At 49.2% G+C, this 18305-nt stretch overlaps 1 protein-coding gene and 1 non-coding gene across 15 annotated transcripts in view; both read left to right on the forward strand.

The window, feature by feature from the left end:
• Nucleotides 1-18305, forward strand: part of FNBP1 (formin binding protein 1) — a 96031-nt gene that overhangs the window by 60482 nt on the left and 17244 nt on the right. For 3 of the 14 annotated variants that reach the window (XM_027767299.1, XM_014583205.2, XM_014583206.2), the window contains exons 8-11: nt 4508-4705; nt 5633-5815; nt 12765-12779; nt 17682-17791. In XM_027767299.1, the coding sequence (XP_027623100.1) occupies nt 4508-4705; nt 5633-5815; nt 12765-12779; nt 17682-17791 (506 nt within the window). The remainder of the gene's footprint in view (nt 1-4507; nt 4706-5632; nt 5816-12764; nt 12780-17681; nt 17792-18305) is intronic. The other 11 variants (XM_027767300.1, XM_014583209.2, XM_027767302.1 and 8 more) reach the window with 6 other exon arrangements.
• Nucleotides 7400-7506, forward strand: LOC114005638 (U6 spliceosomal RNA). The gene has a single exon (XR_003547468.1). It is a non-coding gene; the product is annotated as a U6 spliceosomal RNA (small nuclear RNA).

The following is an 18305-nucleotide window of genomic DNA, read 5'->3' on the forward strand; positions in this document are numbered from 1 at the left end:
TTTCTTGCTCGGGGGCCAGTCAGTGGCATGGCAGTTAAGGCAGCTGGACCCCCTATGGCCGACAGCATGGTATGAGTCCTGGATCCAGTGGCTTGAAAAAAACATTCTGGACACATGTATGTGCGTGCCCCAAATTCCGAGTGAGAGTCCAGCACCTTAACCACCATGCCACCTGCTGGCCCAATGTAAGTTTTGTTATTGGGGGCTGGTCTCCTCTCCCTCCCTCCCCCTCCTTTCCCTTCCTCCTCTCTCCTCCCTTCTCCCCTCCCCTCTCCACAGCTAGACCACTGTCAGCCACCTAAACCACCATGCCCTGGCTGCCCCTCGCAATTTTGGCTTCTTACATTAGAAGCTTAGACGTTTCTTTCCCTTGACGTTTGACAGTCTCACAGGTTATGTCCAAGGGGTGACTTCCCTTACCAGTTTCATTTGGGGACTCATGAGCCACCTAGATTTAAGGACTTCTCCCCGGATGGGACCCTAGTTTTCCCGAATATCACTGACAGTTCTTCTACCCAGGATGTTTGTGTTGCCAAATCCCAGGTCCACACTAAGTCTGCATCTGCCTGGACCTCAGCAGTGCTGCCCCTCCCCACACGCCTCCCACCTGCTCCTCCTGCCGCGGCTTCACAGGAAGTCACACTGGGGTGGCATCTTCCCTCTGCTCTGGTCCCATTGGCCTTTGCTGCTGCTTTGTCTGTCCCCGTCATTTAACTGGGGCTCTCCAGATTTAGGGCTCCTCTAAGATTTTAGATTCCTTGAGCATCAACTTCCATCTCAATTCTGACTTACAAATCGTCCATTTCCAGTCGGCCCACGGCCCACGCCATAGGCTCACGTGTTGAGCTGCCAAGTGGCTTGTCCACTGGATGACTAATAAGTACCTCGAATATGGGTCCACTTGGAGCTGCTGCCTTTCCTGGCCCAGTCCCCCGGCATCCCTCCCATCCCCACCTTGACCTTCAGCTCAGTCGATGGCACCTCCATCTTCCCAGTGGCCTGGATTATGGGACCTTGGTCTCACACCCATATGGATTTACAGCTGCAGCCGGTGTCTCTCCCTGCAAAGAGGCCAGAGTCCCAGCAGCTCCCGCACCTCCATGGTTGCCCTGCTGATTCGAGGCTCCACCATCACTCAGGAGGTGTCCAACTGTCTCTCCACCCTCGCACGCCCCCTCCCAGGACACTCTCTCTCTTTTTGTAGAGGTTTTTGCTTCAGTGCATATGTGCTTGCTAGAGGGAGAGAGACAGGGACAGAGATGGCGAGAAGGAAAGTGAGAAATCACCTCCAGGGGCATGGCCATGCCACAGTCCCTTCTCCTCCATTCTCCTCCCAGGATCTTGGGCATGCACACACACGCGCCCGGCATGAGTTTCAAGTCACTGGGTCCGGATCTCGAACTGCAGTGAACCACGTGGAAGTCCAGCAACACAACCATTATGCCATCTGCTGCCCACTCCCCGCCCCCAAACATTCTTAACACAGACCAGAGGGCCAGAGAGATCGTTTTAAAGTGACTCAGAGCATGCCCTCCTCTGCCCGTGAATCACTCAGAGGAGAGTCAAAGTCACTCGAGACTGAGGAACCACCCCCCCTTCACCTCCTGTTTGTCTGTCTTTTCTTTATTTTTGCTGGAGGCTGCATGCACTCACTAGGGAGAGACCAAGAGACAGAGACAGGGACAGGAGCAAGCACCCTCAAGTGGGGTGAAAAGACACAATCCCTTTTCCATCCCCATCCTGTTGGGATTTTGGAGTATGCGTGTGCACTTGTACTTTTGAAGCTGCTAGGTCTGGGATTCGAACCAGAGGCAGCCATCTGGGATCCGGCTCTCTTAACTTCTAGGCTATGGGGCTGCCTTTTCTTTCTGACATCACTCACTGTTCCCCTGGGGCTTTCTTCCCAGTGGCCTCCATGTGTTCCTTGGAAACTCCAGACCTTCCTACAACACTCGGCCCTCGGTCTGGGTGCCTCTTCCCCTGGGGTCTGAGTGCTCACCCCGTACCTCCTCTAGACCATTGTCGTGTGGGTGAATGAACGTTCCGCCTTCTGCGTCTTTGAGAATGGAGAGGCCGGCTCTCTCAATCTCGCCGTCTGTCCCTGCGTATCCCCTCATCTCTCCAAACAGCCCCTCCGCGTCTCAGGCGTGTTTTCCAGTCTGTCTTCTCCCGCAGATTCCATTCTTGGCAAAGCTCACTGTGGCCTTACTGCTGTGACCTTAGATGTTTTTGTTGTCGTTTTCCTTCCACCGAGCCCTCCCTATCTCTGCCTGTCCATGTTTAGCTGCTCTTATTAGAGCTTTTTAATAATGTGCGTTTTGAGAAAAGTTGATGATATTTTTATAAAATGGCTTGTTCAGCTCTTACTCCACACACACTTCATCCCAGGCCTGTGGCCCTCACTATCCCCGAGGAGAACCCCACCGTCAGAGGGGATAGAGCCTTGCTCGGGGCCACAGAGTGTGTGTCCTTCTTCCTCCAAAGCCCGTGTTCTTTGCTCTAACCCACCTGAGTCAACTCGCTCACTCACAAGCGGCAGCACTGACCAGGCGGGAGGCGGACAGTCCACCGAGCAGGGAGCATGCGCGTGTTTGGGCCAGCGTCTGCCGGGACCGTATCAGGAAGTGGGGCCTTGAAGGAAGTGATCTGAACTTCTTTGAATGAGATAGATAAACAGGCGAGAAGTCTCCTGGCTGTTTCCCACCCCTTCGGCGAGCTAAGCCTTACTGCAGTTTTTAAATCACATGCTGGTGTAAAAGTTCAGAGTGGAGTTGGGGCCAGCGGGTGGTGGTTAAGGCGTTGGACTCCGACAGAGCCGACCAGTTTGAGTCTTGGACCTGGCAGCTTAAAAATCACACTGGGGGGAACCAGCAGTTAGCGTAATGGCTATGTCGCTGGACTCCCACGTAGTCGACCGTGGTTCATGTCCCGGACCCGGTGGCTTAAAACTCACGCCGGGCGCGTGTGCGTGCGTGCCCAAGATCCCGAGAGGAGAATGGAGGAGAAGGGATTGCGGTGTGACCATCCCCCCTGGGGGGTGATTTCTCGCTTTCTGTCTCTATGTCTCTCTCTGTCTGTCTGGCAAGCGCACGCGCCCTACAGTGAAAATCTCTCTCAAAAAAAAAAAAAAATCACACTGGGCTCCTGTGTGTGCATGCGGAAAAGCCCAGGGGCAGAGTGGAGGAGAGGGGACTGGGGCGTCTACATTGCGTCAGTATCAACAGGCACTGCCTAGGTCCTAGGAGCTCAGTGGAGAAGCAGAAGAGAGCTTGCATTCTAGTGGGAGAGACTGAGCCGATGTACACAGGAGGGATGAGGAAGCCGTACCTTAGCGTCTTTGAACCACGACGATGCAAGAAATTAGCGAGCTTGGCTCCTCTCTGCCTTTACTAACGCTGAATCGCTCTGAGAACTTCTGATGGTCACGCTCTGTGATACAGCCCTACATGGGAAGGTTCCCAGTTCGTGTCCAGGGGCCACCCTGCGCACCCCAGGTGCCTGCATGCCCGTGATCTGGGGCTGGCTGAAGGCCGGGGTAAATCGCAGTATTAGTCAGTTGTGGGTGCTCACCCTCTCTTTTTCTTTCTCTGTCTGTCTTACTCCCTAATTTTTACAATTAATTTTTAAAAAGAAGAATTTCATCATATTCTTTGGAAACAAAACAACACAAAGTCAACCCCATAGCCTAGTGGTTAAGAGAACTGAATGCCACATGACCAATTGCATTCATTTTTCTACAGGGCACGTGTGCTCACTAGAGAGAGAGAGAGAAGAAAAGTGAGAAATTACCCCCTTGGGGGGGTGGCCATGTTGCAATCCCTTCTCCTCCACTCTTCTTTCAGGATTTTGCATGCATGCACACGTGCCCAGCGTGTTTTGCAAGCCGCAAGGTTCAGCACTCTAATCGCACAGTCTGCCATGTGGGATCCGGCACTTTAACCTCCACACCACCTGCTGGCCCGGCCACCCACATTGCAGATCCCAGCCCCAGTGGCTTGGACAACACAGCAAGTACGTGTGCCCGAACCCCAACAGGATGGGGCAATGAAAAAGGGGTGACCACACGCAGTTGGGGGGTACTTTTCCCCTCCGTCTCTCTCCCTATCTCTCTCTCTCTCTGGTGAGCACACACACCCTGTGGCGATGGGGAAAAAAAAAAAAAAACCTGTTGGGAACTAGATTTTTGTTTTACTGTATTTGTCAAGAGAACTGCGTAGGCATAGCCCACTGATTTTTTCCTACTTTTAGCAAATCAGTTATTAGCTCATATTTCTCTCTCCAAATGTAAAAATGGTTATTGACAGTATCGTCAGATCTCAACAGAGATAAAGCTTTACAAATTATACTTCTTTCTAGTGATAAAAATGTTACAAGAACCAAAAACATCGATTGTTGATCAATGTAATTTCCTTAGAATATCATCTATTCGCGGCCATTATGATTGAGTGAAAAGAGTTTGCCTGCATTTGAGGTATTTAGTATTTGTCTGTTGTTGATATGATTTCAGGATTCCCAGCTGGTAATAGAAGCTTATAAATCCGGATTTGAACCTCCCGGAGACATCGAATTTGAGGATTACGCCCAGCCCATGAAACGCACTGTGTCAGATAACAGCCTTTCAAATTCCAAAGGAGAAGGCAAGCCAGAACTCAAATTCGGGGGCAAATCCAAAGGAAAGCTATGGCCATTCATCAAAAAAAACAAGGTACTGACAGCTGGACCCAGCGCCAATGGTTCTATAAAACCGTGGAAATTTGGACTGTATCTTTATTTACAAAGGTAGACTCTTAAGCGAGTAGTTTCCGAATGCAGAGAAAGCTAGTGTGCTCTGACTGTCAGACAGTATTGCTGTCCGGTGGTGGTGTCTTTGCCATGGCCCTTGGTCTTATCTCCGATGCATCATCACTCGTTCTGTCACCCACACTAACAGATTCCTGACCCCTCGGCCGTCCTGCACGCGCCTTTCATGCCTAAGTCACGTAGACTGCTGGTTGCCTGGGCTGGCAGAGAGGACGCAGTGCCCAAGTTCTGTAACACATTAGCAACGCATCTAATCAAAACTGTAACCACGGGTTAATAGCGTGGGCTTGAGCTCATCAGCATGTGTGCCCATGACCACGTTTCGCTTTCTTTTCATGGTGCGGTGCGTAGGTGCATGACGGCATTAACCTGGGGCTCAGAGTCAGGCCAAGGCGACACGAGCGTGTTACCCGTAGAACGACTCACTGTCTCCTTGTCAACGGCTGTCCCGCTGTTTCACAAGCTTAGCATTTCAGGGCGTTCATTTTCCCCCATCGAGCTATGCTAGTTGAGGTGGTGTAGAAATAGTTTCCCTTCTGGCTTCAACTGGTTCGGAATAACTCACTAGAGCTGCATGAGAGTCTGCACGAGCTGCCTGTTGGATAGTTCTCGCTCTTGTCCCGCCGCTTCACTTACTAACCCTCCGCCTGTCGTCATGGCCTGCATTTGACACGCCCTCCATGTTTTCTTTTGGACCATGGCCTAAATATTTAATTGTTTGTGTTTTACTTGCTTTGGATTTCGAATATGATTTGATGCTTATTTTTGTTTTGTGTCTTATCTTCTTGTTTCTGATTTTTTACTCTGTCACTGCTCCATCTCTTACACGTAGCTTATGTCCCTTTTAACATCCCCCCATCAGCCTCCCCCTCCTCCCCCTGCCTCTGCCTCACCCTCTGCTGTTCCCAACGGCCCCCAGTCTCCCAAGCAGCAAAAGGAACCCCTCTCCCATCGCTTCAACGAGTTCATGACCTCCAAACCCAAAATCCACTGCTTCAGGAGCCTAAAGCGTGGGGTAAGTCCTGCTCCGGAATCCTGTCTCTTGCGCGCTTCTGTGGCATGTGTTGTCCTGCAGAACCTCTTTTGTTTGTGAATGAGTCCATTGTGTTTTCTGGTAACATTAAGGGCAAGAAGAACCTGGGATTCATTATAGCTGGAAAAAAGACAGACCGATGAGGAGGAGAGAGAGGAGGAAGCGGGATGGGTGGAAGGGCGGGAAGGCGAGCAGGTCCTCCCCAGCTTCTGTCTTCAGTGAATTTCAGGAGGCCTTTTCCCCACTTCCCCTTTAAAGCATCAGAATCACTCATTTTTTTAACCTTGATTTTTATCAGAAAAAGAAACTTAGATTCTGTTTCTGAAACTGGGGCCATAGGAGATGAGGAATTGGAAGTGACTATATAGTCAAAAAATATTTGCTTACTAATTACTGAAGCGATGTGAGCATGTGGAGATACTTCTCTGAGCGGCGCCTTGGGGTCCGGTGGGGGGCTGCTGACCCCCAGTCTGCTCACCAGCCGCTTCAGTGAAGGGACACGATGCCCCCGAGCCGCCTGTTGCCTGGAGAGGGCGTACTGCCGCGTTTGTCTCTAAAAGGCGAAATCGTAACCGCGGCTGACCCTTACCGAGGGCTTGCCGTGTGCTGGGCTCCATCCTGGGCGCTCATTTCCTTACTTTCAGCCACCCTAGAAGGCCTAGGTACCCTAATGCTGTCTTGTGTTACTGATGAGCAGATTGGGCCTTAGGAAGACGTTGCGCCGCTGAGCCGCAATTTAAACTCAAGGGTTCTTCCTGTGGAGTGCGAGATCCTGGAACATCCACGTTTAGGGAGAATCTGTTGTCACATGCTGAGTCCTAAGTGGATGAGTGGAGACTCAGGTTGCCGCACTCCTTAAAATCGCATATGCCTGAGGGTCTGATAGAGTCGGGCGCCCTTGAAGCTGGATGCCAGTCTGGTTCACAGAAAATTACGGAAATCAAGTTACCCGTAGCTGCCCAAATCCATCTCAGAGTCAACCTAGTCCAAGCCTCCCCAGATATCTTATTGTGACTGCGGGTGTGCAGCCAGTAAGAGTCAGACATTGATCCCTGCACTACTAACGCTGCAGCACAGCTGCAGAATGCTTTCCGCACACGCCGTTTGCTTTCCCCGCGGGGCTCAGACTCCCAGTAGCCCGTTACTTCTTGCCCTGTGGTGCCTGCCCTCCGTGGTGCCCTAAAGCCAGAGCCCAATGTCGCCTTCAGGCCAATCAGCTGCATTTGCAGGTAAAAGCCAGCCCCATGGTTCTCAACTCAAAATGCCCCAGTTTTGTTTTTTTCTTAAGTGTCAGCTGACACAGGTGGGGAGGAGACTGTAAACCATAGCTAATTAACTGATGAGGGGGTCCTTCTCAGATTTGGAATCTGCAGTTGGTGACCGACAGGAGAATACCAGTAGTCATTGTCAACCAAGCATATTTCCTTCATTCTACAAAAACACTCTGTGGAATGTAAATATGTAATTGACAACTAGGTCGGTATTTGCAAGGATCGGACACAACATGACATTCAGAGTTCCTTTAGTAAGAGAATCTCAAAGTGTTTTTGCAAAGAATACAGTTGGGTGCTCGCTTCGGCAGCACATATACTAAAATTGGAACGATACAGAGAAGATTAGCATGGCCCCTGCGCAAGGATGACACGCAAATTCGTGAAGCGTTCCATATTTTTTTGCAATAAACTTTGGATTTTTCATAAAAAAAAAAAAAAAAGAATACAGTTGGCAAAATTTTCTGGTTTTAAGGCTGCCTGGCATATCAGGCTAAGACTTAGGGATCTGATGTCCTAAAGGTGTCAGGAGCGCCCAAACCATGTCAGGAGGGCCATTGCCAGGAGGCAGGTTTAGCAGGAGAGTGGATGATCGACTGTGTCGAGCTCTATTTTCAGGACTGGCTGAGGAATCTGCAGTTTTCTGGCTCGATTATACAGACTTCCTGAACTCAGTCAGTGTCATCAAAGGACTTCCAATGTATGACCAAGGTGTCTTTGCTAGACTAGAAATTTTTATACTAACTGAAAGTCAGTTAACCCATCTCAGCCACGTCCAAAACCTTTGCCAAGGACTCGTGCATTATATGAACGAGAACTAGTGCCGCATCTGTCTGTCGGACTCCCGTGCTGAGCTGTATTGAATACTGCGACTGTCTGTCATTTGTCTGTGCATCTGTCTATCCCGTTCTTCTCTCCATGTCACACAGTCTGCTGGTTGCAAATGGTTTTTAAATCTGTGTTTCATGGTATTCTCTGAATGTCCAGGAAAAGACAAAAGACTATCAATAATCACTATATATTAAGATGGCTAGAAAAAGATATAATACTTTTGGAGCCATCAGGTGGTGTGGTGGTTAAGGCACTGGACTCCCACATGGCTGACTGTGGTTCAAGCCCCAGACCCAGCAGCTTGAAAATCATCGCTTAAAATGATACCCAGGAGTGCACGCACCTTATGGTAAAAACTTAAAAGAAAAAATGCACACACTCAAACGTGTGTGTGTGAAGTGGGAAATTGGCTATTTCGATGATTTAAAGGAAAAAAATCCCTTTTTAGAGTCATAATCAGCAAAATGAATTTTCTTATTCCTCAAATCTGGGCTGAGCAAACTTCTGTATTTTCTAAACAGTGAGTGTCTGAAACTAGAAGCATTAGGAAGAAATAGAAAAACTTCTGCTTCCCTAACTTTTTGGTCAATCTCTTCGTGTGGTCAGATTTGATGTTCCTTCCTCTAGGACCTAGCAGGCAGCAAGAGCCAAAATGCATGCGCACACACACACACACACGCACACACACACACCGATGAGAAGAAAAAAGAAATCACATCATAGCAGTAAAACCAAGAAGTTAAAAAAGAAAAAAAAAAAAGTGCCATTTGAAGAAATAGGCCCAGCCATAGTAGTGCAGTCTGGGTGGGCAGGCTGCCTGGCAGGCTGGGCCCGCACGGGAGGCCCGGGTTCATTCCAGCCCACCCAGAAAGGCGGGTGCAGCTGTGTGCCTGTAGTCCCCGCTGCCTGAGAGGCTGAGGCAGAAGAGTTGGGGACTCCTGGCCCACGTGGGCGACTAAGCAGCATCGTGTCTGAAAGAGCCAGCTTTATGGTGCATGCCTGTGCTCCCAGCTGCTTGGGAGACTGAGACAGGGAGACCCTGTCCAGAACACCACGTGTGTGCATGCACACACACACACACACACAAACCCCACACACACACCACACACACACACACACCACACACACCACACACATACAAGACCCCCCCATACACATACAAACACACCATTTGGGGAAATAGATTTTTGATTTTAAAGTGATCTCAATGTGGACAGTGCATGCGTTACAGTTCCCTTGACGGAAATGGTTCAGTCCTGGCTACAGCTTCACTTATTCTACTTTTAGCTTTAAGACTATTATGCCAAGGATAACAGTTAGAAAGCTGTCCTGGGGAGTAACAATTCGGTGTTTTGAGTATGTCTTTTAATTTATCACGTTCTGTAGCTCTCAGATTCAGATTTTAATGAGAGCGTGACCAGAGCGTGTAAGTCCTGTGCAAACATTTCTTAGCCTAACTGATTTTGTTTCTAAATAATTAAACAAGATAAAATGTTTGTTTTAAGCTGTTAAGAGTTGTAAGAACATTTTGTTTGACCGAACCTCTTTAAAGATGGCGTGAGGGCATTGACTGTCATTTCACCTCTCCGTGAGTCGTGGAGAAATGGAACCAGATGGTGTGCTCTCAGTGTGCACCCGACATGCCATTTTACTGTCTTCAGTTAAGGTTTCTTTTTCTGCCCAGTGCAAGGAACTTCTCTAGCTAAATTATGGACAAGTCCCCCTCCCCTCGTATTTAAAAGGTAATTGTATGGAAAAATACCACCAAAGTTCTCAGAAGATTTTGACAGGCTTTGCCAGTTGTTCGCCAGATGTTACAGCCGTGTGGTTACTTTCATCCTATTCACTTTACCTTGTTCTCTTGCTGATTGTTGGCAGACTCAGTCTTTCTGTATTCACAAAGAACTCATGAAGAGGACACTAGGGAAACCCACGTATGCCTTTGAGGCTAGGGCCTATGTTGTAAGTTCACCTGCAACAGACAGAGGTCATACAGTCACGGCACAGCCACTAACCCCATTGACAGCACCAAGATTGGGGACCCGGACGCACAGGTTCTCAACTGAGAGAACTAGGCAGCAGGAAAAAAAGTCAATTTGCTAACCGTATTAATGTGTCCATGAGCGACTTGGCCCAGAAAATCTTGCATGAGAAAAGGCACCAGACTTCCTATTACTTCGGGGAGCTGAGCCTCCCCCCAGTTCTCGCCTTTCCATTCCAGTTCTGGTAAAAATCTCTGAAGGCATTGGGACTGCCATCTGAGATGTCACTGCATATGATGTCACGACAGAATTTCGCCCATAAAACAAACTGCAGAGCCTGGGTGCGGAACGGCGCCCTGACGTCACGCACAGCAGTCCCGGGTGCTTGTGCACATCCATGGTGGTAGTGCAAGATCCGTGGGGGCTCCGGGCCACAAAGCTTGGAGGGCAAAATGCAAACAAGGAAGCCTGAGCGACTTCATAGAGCAGTGACACGATTTTGCCAAACGTCGACGCACAGACGCTGTCTCTCACTGTCCCCTCTCTTTGTACGTGAGGTTAGTACCTGTGACTGTCCAATAACACATGGACTGGCTGGCTGTGTTCCCTCATGTGTTATTGACGCTTGTGGCTCCCAAGGCTCTTTAATGTCGCCTGAAACTGACAGCTTTTTAGTTCCTCAGCAGTCTAGCCGTGCACTTACTGAACCCTGTATGATTCTTTTTGCCAATGATTAGCTTTCTAGTTTGAAGTGAGCTAACTGGCTGGCTGACGCCAAACGCCAGTGTGGAATTTGAAAATGAATTCTAGACACTGCGATGATGCCTCTCACGGATTCCCTACCACCGTCCGCTTCCGAAATCGCACTGGGCACTTCCTGTCTCTTTCGGGATGTCTGCTCAATCCCAACGACTCGTGCTGGTTTCGAAGTGGCGATCTTCCTATTCAGGCCATTGATGTTCGAACTCTGTGTTTTGAGAACGAAATGAAAGAATCTGTAATCGCAGGTAACAGAAGCGGCGAGTTGAGAGCACACAGAGGACCTAGTCCGAGCGCTGGCTCTTTGAGTCAGCAGCGTGAGATGCTCATGTGCAAGGGGTGTTTGCACACGGGAACGCTCTGTGGGGGGGTCTGGGAGCGTTTTCTGCTGCGCACCCTCAGTGTTGTCTGTGTGTACGACTGATCCATCGTGGTGGCTGTGTCTGTGCAAAGGTTCACGGGAGGCGGAGAGGTCACGGACTACCCGTGTCAGGACAGTCACCAATGTGACTGCACATCCTTTTTCTTTTCCCCCCAAAACTCTGTCTAGCTTTTTTCTTTCCTTAAAAATCTCCTTATTCCTCAGAGGGAGAATTTCTCTCCAAGGTTATTGCCTACTTACAAAGAAGTGTTACCTCTGAGTTGATCTTAAATCAAGAACTGGAGTTTTAGGGACCAGCAGGTGGCATGGTGGCTAAAGTGCTGGACTCCCACATGGCTGACCACAGTTCGAGTCCCAGACCTGGTGACTTGCTTTCTCACTTTCCCTTTCTCTCTGGTCAAATTGAAAATAGTAACAAAAAAAGTAAATAAATAAATAATTCTTTTATAAAAAAAAAAAGAATTATAGTTTTAAAATCTGGTTAAGGAATACGTGTGTGCATGCAACTTAGACAGCCTCACTGGGTCACAGTCCTGCCTCAGCCTCCTGCTGCTGCGCCTGGCTTCTCGGGGTGGGAGGGTTGGGGAGTGGGCTGTGAATCCAGCCTGGGGCTTCCATGTGACCTCAGCCTGCCAAGCAGCAGCATCCAACATGCGCTTGGCTGGACTAAGTCTGAGGAATTTTAGAAACCTCCCTCTATCCACTCAACATATAATCCAGGGGCCCTTTCCTTGGTATTTTGTCCCACAAATATTTTTGGATCCTCTAGCCAGTGCCTGGACTTCTAGGATCGATGGGTCTGCGCAGATACCGTGCACTGAATTCTCCGAATACCACTCGCTAGCCAGAGAGCGAGTCTCCCGAGTTAGGGGAGAACTGAGTGCCCCATGTCTTACGTGCCTTTGTGCCTTTGGGTGCTGTAGTCACACCTTTCCAGTCTTCATGCACAGCAGGGTGCAGCTGCTGTGGCCTGTGAAGGATTCAGAAAGCCATAGCAAGGTCTCCCCCCGGGAGTCGAGACTGCGGACTTCCCGTTTCCTAACAATAACCGCTCAGCAACTCCTGGTAGTTCTCCCAGTGGTCCGGAGCTCTGTAGAGAGGGCTCGGGGTCAACAGAAGGCCTCATGATACCGGGCCCAGGAGGGAGGGAGCTGGCCCTGCTCTTGCAGCCCAGCGTGGAGAGGCTCCTGGTGCCTGCAGGGGTTCCTCAGAGCACCTTCCTCATCACCCTCACTACTCAGAGTTTGCCTTAATAAGCTTTTAAAAAATGCTCATGTTCATATCTATCAAAGTTCCTTCAGATAAAAATTGTACTTACATGTCATGTAGGTAATTGGGGTTCAGACTTTGTTTGGTCTTTGGAAAACCTTCCACGGAATATTTGGTGAGCAAAAGGTTAACGGTCCTTGTCTTTTGTAGACATCATTGGTCACCAGCAGCAAGCTTACATCCAGGCTGCGTGACCGGTACAGAACCGTAACAGGGCCTCTCCTTCGCTCTGACGCCGTGGCAGCCTAAGACCAGTTTCAGTAGGGCTCAGCCCCTCTCGTGAACCTTGGCACAGGCCCGCCGCGAGCATTTTCACAGACCGCCAGGTGAACTGATGCGTGATGTAACACAGCGGAACCCGCCCAGTTCCTCTGCTCATATGCTGTTGTTTTTTTCTCTCTCTTTTCCCCTGTCACCTCTTCGATTCTTACATGAAGCTTTCTCTCAAGCTGGTAAGCAGAATTCTTCATGCATGTCCTGAGTGCAATCAGGTTGCTGGGTGTGTGTCTGTGCTGCTGCGCTGGGGCACCCTATCCTCGGAGTTAACTGCTGGTCCGTGTCTCCTGCCTGCGCGTGCGCGTGTGCGTGTGTGGCCCCGTGTTTCTCCCCTAGGCTTTGGGATACAAAGGTGGCACCTAATAGAGGCCATTAATCTCTTCAAGTTGCTAAAAAAATTAACCCCGCTCCTCATTCGTTTTCTTCGTCATGGGGCCTTAAGAGGATGACGAGTGTTGATAAATTGTCCCTATACAAGAAACACGAGCAGGAAACCAGCAGTTAGCGTAATGGCTATGTCGCTGGACTCCCACGTAGTCGACCGCGGTTCGTGTCCCGGACCCGGTGGCTTAAAACTCACGCCGGGCGCGTGTGCGTGCGTGCGCAAGATCCCAAGAGGAGAATGGAGGAGAAGGGATTGCGGCGTGACCATCCCCCCTGGGGGGTGATTTCTCGCTTTCTGTCTCTGTCTGTCGGGCGAGCGCACGCGCCCTACAGTGAAAACTCTCTCCACAAAAAAAAAAAAAAAAAAAGAAAGAAATACGAGCATAAGTATTCAACGTGGGAGTGTCCTCACAAAAAAAAAAAAAAAAAAAAAAAGAAATACGAGCATAAGTATTCAACGTGGGAGGGAGACTATGTATTGGATCATTCGGAATAAACTCAAGGGTTGAAAGTGCTCCCCTCTGGGAGTCACAGAACTGGCCCAACGCCAGGCACCTGAGGACTGGCAGAAGCGCCGGCAGCCCATGGGAACCAAAGCCCCCGGCCTCATTCCCAGGCTACACAGATATGCCGCTTGCCTTGTGTGTAGCTAATCCAGGAAGTCGCAAGGTAATTTTGTGGAAGTGAAAAGAGCCTCCTAAGCCTTTTTAGAATGATTTGCTTAGTGCTCTGTGTCATTTCTCCTTCTTCATATAGCCCTAGTAAACAGACTAATCGCTAAGCGTATTAAAAGACACTCTTAACCAACGTAACCCATAACTCTACTTCAACACTGCATAAAAGATACCTATTCTTCTTTTTTTTTTTTTTAATGAGGTTTTTGCTATAGGACGTATGCACTCGCCAGACAGACAGAGAGAGACAGAGAGATAGAAAGCGAGAAATCACCCCCCGGGGGGATGGTCACGCCACAATCCCTTCTCCTCCTCTCTCCTCTCAGGATCTTGGGCACGCACGCACACGCGCCCGGCGTGAGTTTAAGCCACTGGGTCCGGGACTTGAACTGCAGTCGACTAAGTGGGAGTCCAGTGACGTAGCCATTACGCTAACTGCTGGTCACAAAGATACCTATTCTTCTCATATGCCATGGCCGAGAATACCCTAAAGTAAGGGACAGTGAGAAACGGTGACAGTCCAGCCAGGACTGAGACCTGCTCTGTCTGCATTGCCATTGTCATTGGTAACCTAGGGCAGTGTTGTACCTGCTTCCTACACACACATGTCAATGTGCATACGTGTGTACACGGACGCATGTACACACTTCTTATTAACCTGACTCAATATTTCGCAACTGAACCAACCCTAAAGAAAAAGAATACTTTATTGGGCTGGCCTTATAGCCTAGGAATCGAGAGTCAGAGCCCTCGTGGCTGCATGTGGTTCAAATCTCAGCCCCAGGGACTGGGTGTGTGCATGCGCCCTCAGAGTCCGCACAGTGGGAGATGGAAAAGGGATGCTACGGGACCTTCCCATCGGGGATGTCTGTTCTCGCTCTCTTCTTTCTCTGGTGAACGCACATGCCCTCTGTCAATTAAACACCCAAACGAACAAGAGTATTTTACTGTATCAAACAATTCTTAGACTGGCGAATAAAATCCTAAGGAGAGTCTTTGATGAAAGTCTGCAAGAGGAGAAGAGATCCAGATGCTAATGAACTGAGTTCATCAGCCATGCGGATTTGGGGAAACTGGATCAATTGACTCGGACTCTTTCTTGGAGGCCAGAGGGTTTTTCTTTTTTTTTTCCCTTACCCCTTATTCATTCTTTTGCTGTGTGCTAGCAGCAAAAGGCAAGATTTTTGATCTTTCTGTTTAAGAATCAATTCATGTTACCACCTTGGTATTAAATGGCTGCTTTAAACCATTACTTTGAAGCAATGAAGAAGCTTAGCGTTGCACAAAGATCGTTTGTTTTTTTCTTTTTCTTTCCTTTTTTTTTTTTTTTTTAATGACAACAGCCAAAGGCAGTTTTACAGGAGGCTAGTGCTATTTGAGGGGAGTGGCCAGAGCAAGTGCTTCATTCTAAGAACGTCTACTAAGGCCACCTCCCAGAGCCCAGCCACTGAGACGTGCCGAGGACCTGACCCCCTTCACATCCGCGTGGGCTGGCCAATCTCTTGTAAACTGGCTGCTCCAAAGAGCTTAGAATAGTTTTTGACTCTAAGCTAGAAATCAAAATTCTTCTGTGGCAAAATGAATCATAGGTCAGAGTATTGTTTCAGAGCACGCTTCAAAAGGCTAACCTGGCGAAAGGACCATTTAAGTAAGTCCTTCCAGAAACCTCGTGTCACTTTGGAGCTAGGAGAAGCTGCTGGCCTGAATCTCTGGTGGCAAAGTGCAGTTTGTTTGAGGTATTGTTACTGGGCCTCATTCCGAAATAACCACACAGAAGCAGAGGCCACCTACTAAAGGGACCCACCTTGTCAAGTAGACTAACTCCTGATCAGTCCCAGATCATTCACTATTTATTACTTCATGGTTTTAGTTTTGTGAGTAACTGGCGTTATGTGCTTGCTGTTTACGAGATCTATTTAACCCCTCGGTTTCTTCGCAGCTGTTTATGCCCTGTCCACAGCCTGCAGCCACACTGTCCAAACTGGTGGCTGTATCAATTCTTACTAAAATTAAATTGTGTTTTTCTTTTTAGGTTTTTGCCATGGTGTGTGCACTTGCTGTAGAGAGACAGAGAGAAGGAAAGTGAGACATCTCACACAAGCACACACACACACACACACACACACACAGGGGGATGGCCACACCACAATCCCTTCTCTTCCAGTCTCTTCTAGGGGTTTTGGGCACACCCATGCATCCAGCACGATTTTCAAGCCTCTGGGGTGCAGCACTCGAATGGTGGTCGACCATGTAGGGGTCTAGCGCCTTCACCACCACACACCACTGGCTGGTCCCCCAGTTTTCTCCTTAATTTAATTTTAAACCCACGGTTCAAGTGTTCGGCAACCACACGTGGCCACATGACAGGGCAGCTCCGGAACATTCCCATCACTGTGGAAAGTTCTGTCGGACTCAGCACAGACGCTCAGCCGATCTTAATGGAATTAACACTGACCTCCTACTACGATCCTGACTTCGGAGGCAGTGCGTCTACACCGCGTTTTGTGGCTGTGCAGCTTTTAAAAACCTCGATTCTCCACAGTGTGTTCGTCTGTCTTAAGTAAATGCAGCATGAGCACAAAGTATTTTCTTTCAAGCCAATGAATGAGCTGAACAAATTGAAAAGCAAATAATAATGAGGTTTCAAATATCATAACACCAGAGGGAAGGGAAAGAACGTTTCACATGTGTTTATGTAAAAGATTACTTTTGCTTCCTCTTAGTTTTAGAATCAAATCAAACTCCCTCGTTTTGGCGTTAGAAATGGGCCCTCGTTTCTGGTTTCACTCAGGTCTTACCCGTCCCGGTCAGACACGCACCAGGGGGTAAGAGATCAGTTGCGTGTGAGTTTTGAAGATATAAGCCAAAAAGTCTTTGTGGGGCCTTTGTGGTGAACTATTTGCTGAATCACACCCTTCCCCGGGGGCAGCCTGGCATTTCATCGTAATCAGCCTAGGAACTTGCAGTCACAAGCCCCCGCGTAAGCTGCTTGAATTGTTCAACCTGATTCCGCGATCATATTATTGCGTCCCTTCTTTCCAGCCACCTGCAAGCCCGTCTTGCCCTCGTTTCAAAAGAATTGAGGTTTTAAAGTAAAATCCCTTTCCAATTCCCTGCCTGATCCCTGGGTGCTTGAACGCATTCCTGTCTCTTTATGGAAACAGCCTCATTTAAGTAAAAGCACTTGCTGCTTTGCACAAGCTAGTCACGGCTTTCCACTGCCAGGCCTCTGCCAAGGCCAGGCCACGCCCGGGCAGCACCAGGCACGAAGGATGGCTAGGCTAGCGAAGGCTGCTTCCGGCACCTTAGAGACTGAGGCTGTCTTACACCTGCTTGGAGGCGACTTTGAAGCCAGGAGGGCCTTCTGTCTGAATTCTCAGAGACTGCCCTAAGGGTCCCAGGGAGACATTCTGGGCTCTGGAGACAGTGGAGAGAAGTCTGCAGGGCGGGCAGAGGAGCGAACGAACTGTATTTTTAAATACCCTTTTCACCTCCTATCTCTAAGGACATGGTGTCCCATCTGTCACTTTCTAGGGATGGAAACTTTTGGCCTCAACCCTGCATGAAGAGACAGGAAGGAATACTCAGACCAGGGCAAAGAAACGGAGGGCAGAGACTTGCCACTGTTTTATGCTAAGGAAACGTAAACGCCCTTGGAACGTTGGTGTTCCCACAGCACTGATGGTGACACTTCGTAGGAAAGTGAGGAGTCTGTCACCAGATTTGTTTTCCATGAACGTCACTGGGGTCGGAAGCATTTCTTCCTCTCTCATCTCCCTGGAGCTCTGTGCCCTAACTCCCCAGAGGGGTCTCGGCAGCGTGAATGGGATCTGCAGTGGGTCGTGGAACCGGGCGTTGGGGTGTTCGCATGTACTGATCCTTGCGTCTCGGCGGGGTGTCTGGGGAAGAGCCTCACTTGGTGCAACCCTAGGCAGACAGCTGGGGGTGCGGCTTTGCTGGGGCCTGTACTCCAGGAGGGCTCGGGGGCTTTCTGGTTCTCATTTTCATTTGCATCTGCAGGGCGCCACGCCAGAGGATTTTAGCAACCTCCCTCCTGAACAAAGAAGGAAGAAGCTGCAGCAGAAGGTTGATGAGCTAAATAAAGAAATGCAAAAGGAGATGGATCAAAGGTAGAGGGGATCGACATGACTTATTAAGAAGTTCAGGTTCCGATGGGAGAGATGGGAGATCTTAAAATAGATTTCAAAGAGACTGTTTTAGCAGTGTGTTCTATCATAGTCTATTGGATTGCTTTACTATGCTCTGTGAGATTGCCTTTTATTCTGAGTTTTGGGAGAAAAATACAAATGGCTATCTCCTTTATCACAGGTGAAGGCTTCTTGGGAAAAACGAGGAGCCGCGCAATTGCATGATCCCGTATTCTCCCTCGCCCATGTCTGAGCTTCCGGTCTAAAATCTGCTGTCTTTCCCTCTTATTTGAGGACGTAAACGTCAGTTTTCCTATAGGTTCTCAAGCCTTCTCTCCCCCCCCACCTCAAAGTTTTCTTTCCTAGGGTGTATGCACTTTCAGGAAAGAGACAGAGAGGGAAGGTGAGAAGTCACCCCTGGGAGAACGGCCAGGCCTCAGTCCCTTCTCCTCCGTTCTTCTCTCAGGATCTCGGGTTTGCGCGTCCCCGCGCCCAG

This window comes from Tupaia chinensis, unplaced genomic scaffold (genome assembly GCF_000334495.1).
Source record: "Tupaia chinensis unplaced genomic scaffold, TupChi_1.0 Scaffold144168_1, whole genome shotgun sequence".
Taxonomy (NCBI): Eukaryota; Metazoa; Chordata; class Mammalia; order Scandentia; family Tupaiidae; genus Tupaia; species Tupaia belangeri.